A 17,764-nucleotide genomic window follows, 5' to 3' on the forward strand; every position below is an offset into this window, starting at 1 on the left:
ACCCACATCGACAGAAAGATGAAATAGAAAGGCAGTGCGCAGACATGTTACAGCAAGGGATCATCCGCCCCAGCCGCTCCCCCTTCTCCTCCCCAGTTCTCTTGGTGCCCAAGCAAGACAGGACTTGGAGATTCTGTGTGGATTACAGAGAGCTTAACAGCCGGACGGTCAAGGATAAGTTTCCCATCCCAGTCGTAGATGAGCTGTTAGACGAACTCCATGGAGCACAGTACTTCTCCAAGCTAGACCTCCGATCAGGATACTTCCAGATCCGAATGACCCCAGAAGATGTAGAGAAAACGGCCTTCAGAACACACCAAGACTACTTCGAGTTCCTGGTCATACCCTTCGGTCTTAGCAACGCGCCATCCACATTCCAGGCCCTGATGAACGAGGTGTTTCACTCCCATCTCCGCAGATTTGTCTTGGTATTTTTCGATGACATCCTAGTCTATAGCAAATCTTGGGTAGAGCACGTGCAGCATCTGCGAATTGTTCTTGAACTCCTGCAGCAACATCAGCTCTTCCTCAAACGGTCAAAATGCTCCTTTGGGGAAGGTAGGTCCTTTACTTAGGACATGTGATTAGCGGTCAAGGGGTCACTGTGGATGACTCCAAGATTCAGACCATCAAAGAATGGCCCAGACCGCAATCCGCCAAGGCCCTCCGTGGTTTCCTAGGACTGATCGGCTGCTATCGCAAGTTCGTTCACAATTACGGACTGCTGGCAGCCCCGCTAACAAGTCTGCTCAAGAAAAACGCCTTCCTCTGGGACGGTACAGCTGAAGCAGCCTTTGTAAAATTAAGAGAAGCCCTCTCCTCCACACCAGTTCTACAGTTGCCAAATTTTGATCTTGAGTTCACAGTGGAGTGTGACGCCTCCGGCACCGGCATAGGCACGATACTACAGCAACAAGGGCACCCAATCGCCTTTTTTAGCCGCAAGCTGGCCGACCGCCACCTTAAGTTGCCCGCCTACGAACGAGAACTTATTGGCCTAGCTAAGGCAGTGCAGCACTGGAGGCCGTACCTATGGGGCAGATCTTTCATAGTCAAGACGGACCATTACAGCCTCAAATATCTGCTGGAACAACGGCTCACCACCTCGCCACAGCAGCATTGGGTCAGCAAACTCCTTGGATTCAACTTCCGGGTAGACTACAAGGCTGGGGCCTTGAACCGTGCCGCAGATGCCTTGTCCCGTCACGAAGACGACATGCTACTCCATGCAATCTCACAGCCCCGAGCCTCCCAGCTGGAAGACATTCGGAATGAACTGCCACAGTCACCCGAATGGAGCGATCTGCTCAAGACAATACAGGCGGGAACAACCAACTCCAATTGGAGCATACAGGATGAGTTGGTACTGTACAAGGGCCGAATTTATCTTCCAACCGACTACCCCTTAATTCCCTCCGTTATCTCCAGCATACACAATGCCACGCATGAGGGTATCTAGAAGACACTGCACCGCATCCATGCAGATTTCCACTGGCAGGGCATGAAGGCTTCGGTATGGGACTTCATCCAGAACTGTTCAACATGCCAGCAGCAGAAGTGGGAAAACTTGCACCCAGTAGGCCTTCTCCGACCCCTCGCCCTCCCCACTCAGATCTGGGTAGATATTTCCATGGACTTCATCGAAGGCTTACCCAAGGTGGGAGGGAAATCGGTGATATTTGTAGTGGTGGACCGCTTCTCAAAGTATGCCCATTTCCTTTCCTTATCTCACCCCTACAGCGCGGTCTCAGTGGCCCACGCCTTCTTCGGTCACATCTTCCGATTACATGGGCTACCCGAGTCCATTGTAAGTGACAGGGACCCGATCTTTACCAACACCTTCTGGAAGGAGCTCTTCCAACTGCAGGGAACAGACCTCGCCTTCTCCTCCGCCTACCATCCACAGACGGACGGCCAAACAGAGGTGGTGAACTGGACAATAGAGATGTACCTCCACTGTCTTGTGGGAGACCAGCCCAGACGCTAGGTGGAGTGCCTTCCGTGGGCCGAATATTGTTATAACACGTCCTACCACTCCTCCCTTGGCATGACTCCCTTCCGGGTGGTATATGGCCGAGACCCTCCCCGTCTCCTATCGTACAAACCAGGCTCAACACGGCTGGAAGAAGTAGATCGCAGCCTCCAAGATCGTGACGCCCTCCTGACCGAAGTCTCCTTGTGCCTACAGCAGGCACAGGCGTGCATGAAGCATGCCTACGATCAACACCACCGCGAAGTCACCTTCGAGCCGGGACAGTTCGTTTGGTTGAGGCTCCAACCCTACCGGCAGCTCTCCCTCAGGCATCGAGGGCCCCACAAGCTAGCCCCAAAAATTTACGGACCCTTCAAGGTTCTCAAGCAGATCGGGAAGGTTGCCTATCAACTAGAGCTACCAGAGCACAGCAGAATCCATGATATCTTCCAGGTGTCCCTCCTGAAGCCTTTTACAAGGACTCCCCCAGACCAAGTGCCTCCTCTACCACCTCTAAAGGACGGCAGACCCATCCTCCTACCTCGGGCTCTTGTACGGTTGCGCATCTATCAGGGTACCTTCGAGGTTCTAGTGGAATGGGACGGCTTACCATCAGCTAAGGCCACCTGGATCCCCTGGACCGATCTTCACAGCGCCTACCCCAAACTCGAGCTTGAGGACAAGCTTGTGGTCCAGGAGGGGTGTGATGTTATGGACACACTGCCCGGTAGCACACTGCGGCGCAGTCATAGGCAGCGGCACACACTGCCTGGCAGCGTGCAGCACGCACCGCCTGGCAGCAGCACGTGCCGCACGGCAACAGCACTGTGAGACACGCGCGCCGCTCGGGAGCAGCAGTAGGGCGGGGCCCACACGACAGCTCATCAGGGTGGGTCCACACTTATCTTGCCACATCAGCTCTGCTCGCCAGCTCGCCGCCAGCTACTCCATTCCTCATCCCTTATCCTATCTTATCTTATCTTATCTTAAGTAAGAGTTGTGTTACCATTAGGAGTAGGTAATTAGGAGTTTGAGTTAAATTGGATTACCTAGCCTAGCCGAATCCAACAAAGAGTTCCTTCTGTAATCTCCTATTTAAGGAGCTACAAATTGAAGTAAAGGCATTCAGTTTTCAACCAAGAAAGGTGTTAGGAGAGTTCGGGTGATCTCTTGGACAAATCACCCACATGATTGCCACAATAGAGTTTGTACGCAAGGGCAAGGGTAAGGGAAGACAGGAGTCTCTCCCGGTGGACCGACCCGTGACGAGATCCTACGCGCGGGCCCATAACAACATATCAGAGGCGACATAGGACAAACAAACATCTTGAGAAGCAACTTTCTCGCGGATGAAATGACGGTCGACCTCAATATGTTTAATTCTGTCATGCTGGATGGGATTATGAGCAATATTGATAGCAACTTGGTTATCATAATACAACCTCAACGGTTTCTCATACTCAATCCCTAGTTCCTCGATAAGAGATCTCAGCCATAACACTTCAGCCACACCATGGGCCATGGACCTGCATTCTGCCTTAGCACTTGAATGGGCAACAACATTCTGCTTCTTACTACGCCATGACACAAGGTTACCTCCAACAAAAGCACAATATCCAAAAGTCAATCTTCTATCATCAACACAGCCAGCCCAATCAGCATCAGTATACACCTCAATTTTCGTATGACCATTATTTTTAAAAAGTATTCCCCAACCTAGACATTTCTTCAAGTAAGCAAAGATTCTTTCCACAGCCAATAGATGAGTGGTTCGAGGAGAATGCATGTATTGGCTGACCACACTGACAGCATAAGAGATGTACATTGCTTTGTCTTCAAGAGGCTCACCCCTTTCAGCACTTATCTTATGATTAAGCTCAATGGGTGTGTTTACGGGTTTAACCCCTAGTTTCCCAGTGTCCTCAAGAAAATCGAGGACATATTTCCTCCGGGAAATAAAGATACCATGTCTAGAGCGGGCCACTTCAATTCCCAAGAAATAGCGTAGATCACCAAGGTCTTTCACTTCAAATTCCGCATGAAAGAATTGTTTGAGAGAATCAATCTCATCAACATCACAACCAGTCACAACAATGTCATCAACATACACTGCAAGAAGGGTGAGAGAAGCACCATTTCTCTTAATGAAAAGAGTATGATTGGAGTGGGCGTGTACATAGCCAAACCTTTCAAGAGCCAATCTAAATCTGTCCAACCAGGCTCTTGGAGATTGCTTTAAACCATATAAAGCCTTTTGCAATTTGCAAACTTTATTCCCTATAGCAACATCATAAAAACCAAGAAGTAGGTCCATATACATCCCTTCCTGCAAGTCTCCATTAAGGAAAACATTCTTGACATCGAGTTGAAACAGAGGCTAGGAGAAATTTTCTACAAGGGATAGTAGAACTCTAATAGTATTCATCTTGGCAACAGGTGCAAAGGCTTCAAGGTAGTCAATGCCATAAGTCTGAGTATACCCCTTTGCCACCAGCCGAGCTTTATACCTCTCAACTGTGCCATCTGCATTATGCTTCACAGTGAACACCCAAATGGTTTTTTTCCTTCTGGCTTGTCAATTAGCTCACAAGTCTTATTTTTAATGAGAACACCCATCTTTTCTTCCATTGCATTCATCCGCTCAGGTATTGCAAGAGCTTCCTGTAGAGATCTAGGAATAGGTATAGCAGAGATAGATGCCAAGAAGGACCTATAGGATGGAGAAAGATGACCATAGGTGATAAACTGAGATATGCATGAGTAGTAGATGAAGTGCACCGACGCTTTCCCTTGCGGACTGCAATGGGAAGGTCAAGATCATCTAGAGGGGGTAGAGGATCAAAAGATAAGGGTAATGCATCAACAGGCAAGGGGGGAGAAGTACTTGAATCTGGAACCGCATAGGAGAGAGGAACTGGCCTAGACTGATAAGAAACACCTGAACTAGCATTACACAATTCTCCTTCAAGAATAGGGATAGGTAAAGGAACTCCAGGACAGGGACAATCCTTCTCATTATTCTCCCCTTGATAAGAAACACCTGGGTAATAGGGGACATCCTCAAAAAAGGTAACATCCATGGATACAAACCGAGAACCAGAACTAGCATCATAGTAGAAATATCCCTTTTGATTCTGTGCATAGCCAAGAAATATACATTTAGTAGCTTTATGATCAAACTTAGAACGATGGGGTCCTATAATTTGAACAAAACAAGTACACCCAAAAAACTTTAAGAGGGATGGTGTACAAATCTTTCTTAGGATACGACAATGAAAAAGGAGTTTTCATATCCAGAACACGGGAAGGGATTCGGTTGATGAGGTACACAGTTGTATTAATAGCACACCCCCCCCCCCCAAAAAAAAAAAAAAAAAACGAATGGAAACATGAGAATTCAGCATAATACTTCTTGCAACTTCCAAGATATGCCTATTTTTCCTCTCAGCTACCCCATTTTGCTGAGGTATACGAGGACAAGTACTTTGATGAACAACCCCATACTCAAGAAGATATGAATTCAGATGTTTAGTGAAATATTCTTTGGCATTATCAGATCTGAAAATTTTGATTCTAACTTCAAATTGAGTGAGAACCATTTGATGGAAGGCACGGGTTAAGGTAAGAACCTCATCTCGAGAACGCATAAGATAAACCCATGAGAAGTGAGAGTAATCATCAACAAACAATAAGAAATACTTGTACCCCCCCTAGCAGTAATATGATATGGCCCCCATACATCAATATGCACAATTTCAAAAGGAGTATTGCTTCTTTTATTACTCAAAAAATATGAAGATCTACAATGTTTTGCAAGTTCACAACTCTTATGCTTCAAAAAGGACATCCGGACTGACTTAAACAAAGTAAGAAACAAGTTTTTCAAAGACCCAAAAGACAAATCACCTAAACAATTATGCTAAAGCATAATTTGACTCAGACTGAGAAACAAAAGACTTCGCAACTCCTTTATCACTTCCAAGGGTGCTCAAGCAGGTAGATTCCATTCATCTCATGGCCAGTCCCAATCACCTTTCTTGTCACCAGATCCTGGAAAATACAATGGTCAAGAAAGAAGGTTATTGAGCAATTTTGGCTTTTTGCAAGGCTACTGAATGAAAGTAGATTAGTGCTAAGCTTAGATACATGCAAAATTGAGGATAAAGTAATGGCATCAAAGATTCTGATATTTCCCTTGCCAGAAATGGGAACAAGGGAGCCATCAACTATGGATACTTTATCCCTGCCTGAAGACAAGTTGTAAGAAGTAAATAATGAAGACAAACTTGTCATATGATCTGATGCACCAAAGTCTATAATTCAAATAGGGTTAGTGTTACCTGGAGTAGTGGCATGAAAAGCAATGGCTCTTGTACCTGAGTGAGCAAATGCTGATGTGGATGAAGGAGGTGCAATAGTAGTAGAGACAGACTGAGATGATCCTGCAAGCCCAGCTTCATTCTCCAAGAGATCGGCTTCAATCAGTGCAAGGCCCGTTCGAACAGTCTTTACAACCTTGCATTGGGAATATCTCTGTATTTGTGTACTTTATTTCATGGGGAGATATTCCCAATGCAAGGCCAAAAAGACTGTTCAAACGGGTTGTGCACTGACTGAAGCCGAGTTCATTCTCCAACTGAGTCGATGCTGCCCTAAATGCAGCAATGGCCTCTAAAGAAATGGATCGAGACCCTTGATGGGAAGAACCATCTGATGTAACAGCAGCATTTGCATTCCCTTTCTGATTCCTGAGTCTTTTCGGTACAAGATTCGGGTGAAGCTTCCAACAGGTGTCTTTTGTGTGCCTAGGTTTCTTGCAATACTCACAAAACACACCCTTCTTTCCTTCATTCTTCATCTCTTTCTCCCTCTTACCACTATACTTGTGTCTTGCAGCTGCTAATGCCACTTCCGTCTGAGAATTTTGAAACATAACCTTCCTCCTCCTCTCTTCACTATGTACTAGAGAGTAGGCTTGAGACAAGGTAACGTTTTCCTTAGTGAAAAGCTACTCTCTTCACTATGTACTAGAGAGTAGGCTTGAGACAAGGTAACGTTTTCCTTAGTGAAAAGCTGTTGTCTAACAATGTCAAAATCAGAATTCAGACCCACAAGAAATTCAAAAACTCTATTTCTTTCAACCAACTTGTTAAAGGTTGCTGCATCTTTATTACTCTCCCACTCGGTTGTTTCAAGGTGATCTATCTCATGCCATAGGGATTTCAGAGTGGAGTAATAAATTGATATGGGTTTCTCCCCCTACTTCAGATTGTTAACTTCCATCAAATCTGATTGTGGTAACCTGGAAATGGTTGTTATCAGTCATACTAACAGCCCTTTCAGCACCCTCTCCAGTAGGTTTCTGTTCACCCCCAAAGAACTCCATACTGAAACCAACACAAAGAAGAACAAAACCACACTCGGCTCCCCTTCTGAAACAAAAAATAGATAGAATAGAGGAGAAGCAACTATTCGGTCCAGGAAAAACTTCGGAAAAAAATGGGCACACTGCTCAGAGGTATCAGAAACCCTAATCAGTTCGCACACTGCTCAGAGATATCAGAAACCCTAATCAGTCCAGTGAACTCCAAAAAACAGCCGCACTTTCGGAGGTTTCAGAAAAGAGCAACCTTTAGAACCCTAATCAGTCCAGTAAACTCCAAAAGGTAGCTGCACCTCTCAGAGATTTCAGAAGAGAACACCCTTCAATAATAGTCCTTTGGAGGGTTAAGGAGAAAGAAAACTACCCAGAAATTTTTGGGTGGCACCTTCAAACTGAGATTTAAACCCTAAATCTCACCTCAAAAACTTTTCTCTGATTCTTCTTGACTGCTGGGCAAACTCCAAGAACAGAAACGTCCTAGGCAAGGCTTCGAACTCCACCAATCTCCAAGAATCAGGCCACGAACAGAACTAGAACTCCAGCCCTATTTAACTCTCATGTAGCCAGCTGGGAAGAGCCTACATGAGAATCACGAGCAGACCTAAACCTGCTCTGATACCAACTTGAAGTTACTGCAGTTAGCAGAACTTCTGGGTACAAAACAAAACAGAAATCAAAGAAGAAGAGAGAAGAGAAGAGGAGAAGAGGAAGACAGAAAAAAGAAAGAGAGAGCAGAGGAAGAGCAAGAGAGTGATGGGCTAAAAATCACTTACTGCCGTCCAAGGCAGTATTATTTATATGTTCAACATAACATTAGGTAAAAGGACAAAAATGCCCTGCTACCTACAATAGTACAAGTAAGCAAGCATAAATGCAAGAAATAAGAAATAAAAACTGAACTTATGGGACCACATAAACAAGGAACATCATGTCTGGTCCACTGTATCACTACATCTTTAAAGCTTTCTCCACACATTAAACACTTGCTAGGTTCCATCAGTCTTCCTCTTTTTGTCAGGTTCTCAGGAGTCAAATATTTTCCTAGAGAAGCTACCCATGTGAAAAAGGCAACTTAGGTGGGGTTGCAGTTTTCCAAACTTTATTCGAAGGAAAGCTAGTCCCCTCTTCAGAGCAAAGTCTGTTGTAGAAAGATTTACTGAGAAAGAATCCGAGTTCTCCCACGCCCAAACTCTTTTGTCATGTCTTGAACTGTCCAACCTGATAGTACTCAGAAGATGCATCTGTTAGAATATTAGAGTTATGTTCGGCTGATAAGAGTTCTTATTAGCCCATTCTTATGTTTAACTTATCTTGTAACTGGGCTTGTGTTAATGGGCCTAATCCTGTTTAATGTTTAAGTCATCTGGGTGTCCCATCACTAATCAGGGGCATCCCAGTAATTTCTTGTACCTTGTACTATATTCATCTATAAATAAAGAACTGGTCGACTGGCTAGTACAGTTCGACATTCTCTTCTTTTCTGTCATTCTCTTTTCTTCCTTGCTACTTCGAGTATAGCACTTCAGATTACATGGTATCAGAGCATTAGCTCCTTCCTAGTTTCAGCAGGCGCACTCTCTTCTCTTGCTGTCTTTTCATCTTCTCTTTTCCTTTTCTGGGTTGCTGCAGTGAAGACCTAGGAGTGTAAGAGAGTAAAGCAAGTTCGAACCTAGGGTTTCTCTTGGTTGTAGGACTCAAGAGAAGTAAGACCCAGAAGTAGATGTCCTACTAGATTATCTCCAGCAAATAGTAGCTATTGGGCTACTAAGAGAGGTCTGTACAGGACAGACCTAGTTGAGGACTGTTTTCAGCAGTCCTAGCACTAGCCGAAAGAGGGAGAGCTTCCTCTACAGTTGCAGCTTCGTGCTCCAGCAAGACTTGGGCAGAACTGTGGTAACTTCAGTTACAGATTCTCTTCAGGTCGGTTATCAGTCCTACTTTGTGAACTTCAGTTACTGCACTGCACAGTTACTTCAAGTTGCACAACAAGCCCTAACTGAAGTAACTTCAGTTACTAGCACTGTGAACTGGTTCAGTTACAGCCCTGTACTTGCTACTTCGGCCAGTCCTAAACAGCACTGCGCAGTACCCGAACTGTGAACACTTCTACCAGCACGGTGAACACTGTGACCACTTCGGCCAGTCCTAAACAGAATCACCTACAGCACTGTGAACAACTCTTGGACTGAAGTCAAGATGTCCTCACTATCCGGTGAAGTTTCCTCTAGAGATAACAGACTTGTTACAAGGTCCTCAAACCTGGAAAACCCTAATCTGCACAGCTTGCAGATTACAAGTGTGCTGCTAGATGAGTATAACTTCAGAGAGTAGTCTGTCTCAGCAATGCTGTTCATTACCTCTCGTGACCTCACAGGCTATTTGGATGGAGACAAGAAACAACCAGAAATTGGCAGTCCTGAATACACCGTGTGGCGTAAGGAAAATGCCACAGTCATGTCTTGGTTGCTGGCCTCTATGACTCCTAGGGTGGCCAGAACTGTTCATCACTTCCCCACAGCTGCTAAAATTTGGGAGAAAGTATCTAAGACATATGGCCAAAAAAAGAACAATGCTAGAATTTACAGGCTGAACCAAGACATTGCAGCCCTAAGGCAAGGAGACATGTCCGTGGCAACCTACTTTGCAACACTGGAAGGCCTCTGGGAAGAGCTTGACCACCATTTGATTTTGGATTGGGAAAATGCTAATGATAAGGGGAGGCATGATAAGCAGATTGAGGAGGGCAGAGCCTTCAAGTTTCTGGCGGGTCTTGACCCTGTATATGAAGGTATAAGGTCACAGATTCTAGGGAGAGATGAATTACCTGAGCTTCACCATGTCTACTACCTGGTGAGGAATGAAGAAGTAAGGAGAAAGGAGATGCAAATTGACTCCCAGACACAGTCAACAGAACAACCTGGAGAACATTCAGCCTTAGTCTCCACTAAGGGGAATAGATTTTCAGACAAGAAGTCCCTCAAGTGTACACATTGTGGTGGTGAGAAACACACAAAGGAGAAATGTTGGGTCCTGTACCCTCATCTGAAGCCAACTGCTCTGAGAAAGGACAAAAGGCAACAGAAGGGCCACACAGCAAGTGGGAATCTTGCCACCAACAACAGTAGTGACAACTCACAGAGTATTCAGACAGTGTCATCTTCCACCGCAAGGCAGGCTGCCGACTCCTCTGGACCAAGTACTTTGGGCTTCACAGCTAGTGAGGTAGAGGTTCTCAGTCGGGCATTAGCCCGTCTGAAGAACAATTCTTTAGCTTCCACCTCTCTTGCCAAATCAGGTACAGCCTCTGCATTTAGTGCATCTAGTTCCATTAATTCTACCTCTTGGGTGATTGATTCCGGAGCCACTGACCATATGACATATGTCCTCCTTATTCTCCGCATATCATTTGTTGTCTAGCCAGGATAAGATGAGAGTAGCCGATGGGTCCCTCTCCACCATCTCTGGAAAGGGGGTGGTTGACCTAAGCAAGGATCTCTCTCTTAAATCAGTCCTACATGTTCCTAGTCTTACCTCAAATCTGTTGTCTGTTTCAAAGCTTACAAAAAACTTGAACTGCAATATAACTTTCTTTCCTTCTCATTGTGTCTTCCAGGACAGATTGACGAGGAGAACGATTGGGAGTGGTCATGAGTATGGGGGCCTCTACTACTTTGATGAAGATGTCAGCTCAGCCATGCAAGCTTCTACTACTAGTCCGGAGAGTGTGGAGTCAATAGCTAGGCTGCACTTGTGGCATGCTAGGCTAGGTCATTTGTCCTTTTCTTCCTTAACAATGTTGTTTCCCAAATTATGTAAGGGCATTTCGAGTCAGAGTTTAATTTGTGATGTGTGTCAAATGTCAAAACAATGTAGATCAATGTATCCAATTTCTAGTAATGAAATTCAAGCCCCTTTTGACTTGGTTCATTCTGATGTTTGGGGTCCTTCACCCATTGTTTCCATTGATGGCTTCCGTTACTTCATCAGTTTTATTGACCATTATTCTCGGTGCACTTGGATTTATCTGTTGAAAGGACGTGAAGAAGTTCCCCGGATAACTATGATGTTTTGCAAGATGGTTGAAACACAATTTGATAAAAAGATCAAGCAATTCCGTTCAGACAATGCAGCTGAATACTTTGAAAGATCCCTGAACTCATTCATGGAAGATGCAGGCATGTTACATCAATCATCGTGTGCTTACACCCCTCAGCAAAATGGGGTCGCTGAGCGCAAGAACAGACATCTATTGGAGACAGCTCGAGCCCTTCTTTTCCAGCACAATGTGCCCAAGCAATATTGGTCTCAAGCTGTTCTCACTACATCATACCTGATAAATCGGATGCCATCTAAGGTACTGGGTATGAAGACCCCTTTCTCTATTTTGTGTCCCACTCTTCCAGAATTTCCTCTTCCCCCGCGGGTTTTTGGTTGTACATGCTTCATACATGTGAAAGATCCAAAGAAGACCAAGCTGGATCCTAAGGCTACAAAGGGAATATTTTTGGGGTACTCTCCTACACAGAAGGGGTATAAGTGTTATGATCCTATCTCCAAGAAAAAATATGTCACCAGGGATGTAGTCTTTTTTGAGTTTCAACCCTATTTCGGGTCTTCTCAGAATCCTCTTCAGGGGGAGAGTAGTGGGTTGGAAGAGGATTCTCATTCTCCCTTCTTTTTTGTTCCCATTTCAGCACCTTCCACTACTACTAGCTATAACATTCCGGGTCAACCTAGTGAGACTTCCACTGTGCCAGTTGCTTCTCCAGATTCGGCTGATACTTCTGAAGGTTCCAGTAAACAAGAGAAAGAGATACTTACATACAGTAGAAGGAAGAAGGCCCCTCAACCTCATGATTGCAACCAGTTGAACTCAGATCAATCTGTCTCTGCAATCCAAGGTAATTCTGATTCACTCAATTCAGATTTGGATCTTCCTATTGCTCTCCGTAAGCCTGTTCGTTCTTGTACCACTCGGCATCCCATAGCCGATTATGTTTTTTACTCACACTTATCCCCTGCCTATCATTCCTTTGTGTCTGCTCTTTCCTCTGTAAGTGTCCCTTCCAGGTATTCAAAGGCGGCATCTAATCCAAGGTGGAAAGAAGCCATGAATGAGGAGATGAAAGCCCTAATGAGAGCAAGGACATGAGAATTGGTGGACCTGCCAGAAGGGAAAGGCACTGTTGGGTGCAAGTGGGTATTCACAGTAAAGCACAGGGAAGATGGGTCAGTTGAGAGGTACAAGGCCAGACTCGTGGCAAAGGGGTTTACACAAAAGGAAGGAATTGACTACAAGGAAACCTTTGCCCCAGTAGCAAAGCTCAACACAATCAGGGTTCTACTGTCACTAGCAGCAAAATTCTCTTGGGAACTTCATCAACTGCATGTGAAGAATGCCTTCCTAAATGGTGATCTTCATGAAGAGGTATTCATGGAACCCCCACCTGGATATGATGTTGGAAAGAAGGTATGTAAACTAAGGAAAGCATTATATGGTTTGAAGCAATCTCCCCGGGCATGGTTTGAGAGACTTTGTTTGGCCATGAAGAAAGTAGGGTACACTCAGAGCAGTGCAGATCATACATTGTTTACAAGGAGACAAGATGACAAACTTACAGCACTCATTGTGTATGTGGATGATATGGTGATTACTGGAAATGATGTGAGAGAGATGAAGAGGCTGAAGGAGTTCTTAGCTTCAGAATTTGAGATCAAAGACCTGGGAAATCTGAGATACTTTCTTGGAATTGAAGTTGCTAGATCAAGAGAAGGAATCTACATATGTCAAAGAAAGTATGTGCTAGATCTCCTAGAGGAAACAGGCATGATGGGGTGCAGGCCAGCAGACACTCCAATAGAACCAAGCCATGGATTACAAGAATCAATGGGTGAGGAATACTGTGATAAGGAAAGGTACCAAAAGTTGGTAGGAAAACTGATATACTTATCCCTTACTCGGCCAGACATTGCCTATGCAGTGCATGTTGTCAGTCAATTCATGCACTCACCAAAGACCCCTCGTATGAGAGCAGTGGAAAGAATTCTCAGATACTTGAAGACTTGCCCAAGGAAAGGAATTTTATTCAGAAAAAACAGCAGACTTGAAATTGAAGTCTACACTGATGCTGATTGGGCTGGGTCTGTTGGAGACAGAAAATCAACCTCAGGTTACTGTACATTCTTAGGAGGAAACCTAGTCACATGGCGTAGTAAGAAGCAGAATGTTGTGGCTAGATCAAGTGCAGAAGCAGAATACCGAGCTATGGCACACGGGGTTGCTGAACTCTTATGGCTCAGGACTCTCCTTAATGAGCTTGGTATCAAGACAGAGGGTCCTCTCAAGCTGTATTGTGATAATAAAGCTGCTATCAACATTGCCAACAATCCTGTGCAGCATGACAGGACAAAACATATTGAAATTGATCGACACTTTGTCAGAGAGAGAATTATTTCAGGAGAACTCTGTGTGCCTTATACTCCATCAGAGATGCAGATTGCAGATGTATTAACTAAAGGGCTGGCATCAACGAAGTTCAGGGACATACTTGGCAAGCTAAACATGATTGATATCTATGCTTAGCTTGAGGGGGAGTGTTAGAATATTAGAGTTATGTTCGGCTGATAAGAGTTCTTATTAGCCCATTCTTATGTTTAACTTATCTTGTAACTGGGCTTGTGTTAATGGGCCTAATCCTGTTTAATGTTTAAGTCATCTGGGTGTCCCATCACTAATCAGGGGCATCCCAGTAATTTCTTGTACCTTGTACTATATTCATCTATAAATAAAGAACTGGTCGACTGGCTAGTACAGTTCGACATTCTCTTCTTTTCTGTCATTCTCTTTTCTTCCTTGCTACTTCGAGTATAGCACTTCAGATTACAGCATCAAAACCAGCCATTGCTCTATTTCCCAATCATTTAGATTCCTTCTGAAGAAGGGGCTTCAAACTCCAGCCCCTTGATCCTGCGAGAATGTCTCTGAAACTAGGCAGTCTTTGTTGTGTGATATCTTGAAAAGGGTTCGAAAGCTCTCTTTGAGACGTCTGCTGCCACACCAGATATCATGCCAAAATCTGATTCTTGTTCCATCTCCTGCAACCAGTTTTATTCCTTTCTTGAAATCTGATTCTGATTTTTGAATGCCTCTCCAGACTGCGCATCCATAGGACAAGCTGGATTCTCCCAGCTCCCAACCATGATTCCTTGAACCGTATTTAGCCAAGATGGTTCTTCTCCACTCACTTGTAGATTGTTCATTCCATCTCCAGTACCATTTGCCAAGGCAAGTCAGGTTGAAAGTTCTAACTTTTCTTATCCCTAATCCCCCCAATTTTCCTGGTCTGCACACTTTGTTCCAATTGACCGAGTGGAATTTGAAATCCTCTTTCCACCCTTGCCACAGGAAGCCTCTCATTTTCTTTTCTACAACCTTGGCTATGCTGGCCGGAATAGGGAAGAAAGATAAAAGGTAAGTAGGAAAAGAAGAAAGCACACTTTTTAACAAGATTAATTTTCCACCCTTGAAAAGGTATTTTGGCTTCCAAGTAGCTAACTTCCTTTCAATTCTTTCCACCACAGGCTCCCATATCTTATCGGAAATGCATTTTCCCCGAGAGGCATTCCTAAACATTTCGTCAGCAATTACCCCACTTTGTAGCCTACTACTTCTACCAATTTTCATATATGTACTTGAGAAACATATATTACTTGAAAGGAAAAAAATTAAGCAACAGAACACTGAACATAATCAAAGTCGCATACTTGTGCAGTAGGGCTGGAATAAACTACCACAAGAGAGAGAGAGAGAGAGAAGAAAGGGTAGAGAAAGAAAGACAGAAATCCCAAGGAATCACTCCAAGGATCTTAGAATCACACTAGGGTTTGTAGGAATCACTCCATACAGCAAACTTGCAAGAGAGCTCTAAAGAAATATTCATTCATTCATTCATTAGCTTTAAAAGGAAGAGAATACATCTATTTATAGAGTGACGTGTGGCTCGGAATACTGTTCACCATAATTACAAGAACACAACTTTCTATCTAATAAAGCAAACAAACTGAAAATTGAAAGACAAGCACTAGTAAGCTAGAGGAACATGATGCTACAGCCCAAGCCCACATGGGACTGGTAAAATGACGAAAATACCGCTGGCCAGATCAATCCAAGTCCCAGGAGTCTTCCCCATGCCACATCAGAATCTGTTTGTTGGCCTTCTTCTTACGAGAATATATCTTATAATGCCTGGACCAATCCCCATCGCATACTTTTCTGAAATTGTAATATGATATTGTTACCTTTATTATTTGATGATAAGGGTGTCATGCATCACAGTAAACAGTAAAATAATGAAACTTAAAAGCTAGAATCCGGAAAGTAATTCCCATTTCATCCCAATTTAAATTTTTTTTATTGATGCAAACATTCATCGAATCCTTATAGGGACTGTGATTATCAATGGTGCTGCTTCAAGAAGAAGTTTATGTGTATCATCTCCAGATAAGAAAGGCAATCAATCAGCCACATAACTTTGATTTTCATTTTGACATGATTTTTTTTCCTTCTGGCACAGGCAGGTTGGGTGATAGCTAATAATTTGGGCATAATAGGGCTTGGATGGAATTCATAACAATGTTTCTTTTAATGTTAATCACTTTTACGGTAAAGGGAAGAAAAAACAGCTTGGCAAACCCAGATTCTAAGGTAAACTTATATGGTAAGAAGAAACTTTGTAGCCACGCACATGCTATCTACCCCAAAACATTTTATACATCAGATTCCCCTTGGAACCTGTCCCTAAAATAGATCTGATATGTCTACCCTTGCTGGCTAAGGCATCAGCCATGCTTGTTTGCACATCTAGGGACCTATTGGTAGGTGGCCATCGGTTCTGCCAATGATCCAACTTCCCTTAATATCTATATGTCCATGTTCCCAGGGCAATATTTCTCAACCATGTAACACTACCTTGGAACTCCCCTCCACTATTATATTTATGTCGTTTAGATTCCTGCAATCTAAACCCATGTAACAATGCAATCAGTTCTGCCCTAGTTGAACCTCCATGAGCACTGGATCCTGAGTAGAGTGCCATTACAGTCCCATCAAATCATCTAAGTATTACTCTAATACTTTAACCACCTGATTTCCCTAAACTATAGCCATCAAAGTTCATTTTGACATTCTGTAACGCTGGTGGCAGTCAAAGGATGCTTATTCTCAATCTTGCTGTAGAGGAGTTGGCAATGATTTGCCAATTTAAAGCAATATCATCAGAAGATACATGAGCAAGACTGGATAAAGTTTTGACCCAACGCATCATCCATGCCAGGATTGTTTTCATCACTGCTTCCTCAAGCATTTATCATCAAAGATCCTCTTATTTTGTTCTTCCCATGCTGGTACAGAGATGAGATGCTGACAGTATAGCACCTACCAAATTAAGCCAAACGCCAAAGCTTATGGAGAATGATACACTTTATGACAGGTGGAGAGGGAGGAAATAAAAAAATATAAAATACTAAGTTTTGGCCTATCACAAAAATTAGTATGTACATTCACCAATGTGTATGTCTGCATGTCAGCACATGTATTGACTGGCTTCTTTAGTTTTACATTTTTAAAGAGACATTTTTCATTAACAATTAAAAACAAAAACAAAAATTAAAGTATACAGGTAGAATGAGTGAAAAATGCAAAACTATATCAAATAGTGTAACCAGTCAACCAGCTAAAGAACTAAGCCGAATCTCACAAAATCCCAAAGAGAACTGCATATAGAATCTCATTCTACAGAATCTACACAGATAGGTAAAAGTGCAAAATCAAATAACAAGAATAAAATAGCATTACCAAGACTTTGGCGTACAGCCTTTTGAAGGTCAGCCTGGAACCTTTCCTCGGCATCCTCATCCACATGTAGTTGTCTCAATGTTTTGGTTGTGATGTCTCCTATACATGGGTCAACTAATTTTACCATAAAGAAAACCATGTCAATTCATACTCCATAGATATTATATAAATCACTAATATAATGCATGAGAACAATCTCTTAAAAACACATGGCAAATCTAAGTGACACATAAAACACAGCATTAAAGAGAACCAGTGTTTTAAAAGTGCAAGGGGCAATTTGTGCCTGAGGCGCAAGGTGCAAGGCGAGGTGCGTGTCTTTTTTAGGCAAAGTGCAAAAATACAAAACAAAAGGCCAAAAAAAATCAAAAAGAAAGGTGTGGCCCTTTTTTTCTTTTTTCTCTTCTCCTTTTTTTTGAACAAAAATAGGGGCTTTGTCCCTTCTTTTTTTTTTTGGAACAAAAACAGGAGCTCCACCCCTTCTTTTTTTTTTTTTTTTTGGAACAAAAACAGGGGCTCCACCTTCTTCCTTTTCTTTTCTTTTTTTTTTTTCGAA

General features: G+C 43.4%; 1 protein-coding gene across 4 annotated transcripts in view; it reads right to left on the reverse strand.

The window, feature by feature from the left end:
- Window positions 1-17,764, reverse strand: part of LOC104596511 (uncharacterized) — a 49,034-nt gene that overhangs the window by 6,899 nt on the left and 24,371 nt on the right. For 3 of the 4 annotated variants that reach the window (XR_016084214.1, XM_010257716.3, XM_010257708.3), the window contains exon 7: window positions 17,209-17,322. Coding sequence is in view for 3 of the 4 variants with exons in the window: in XM_010257716.3 (XP_010256018.1) it covers window positions 17,209-17,322 (114 nt within the window). In the remaining variant the exon portion in view is untranslated. The remainder of the gene's footprint in view (window positions 1-17,208; window positions 17,323-17,764) is intronic. The other variant, XM_010257723.3, reaches the window with a different exon arrangement.

Source organism: Nelumbo nucifera, chromosome 3, assembly GCF_055504915.1.
Source record: "Nelumbo nucifera cultivar China Antique chromosome 3, China Antique-T2T, whole genome shotgun sequence".
Classification (NCBI taxonomy): Eukaryota; Viridiplantae; Streptophyta; class Magnoliopsida; order Proteales; family Nelumbonaceae; genus Nelumbo; species Nelumbo nucifera.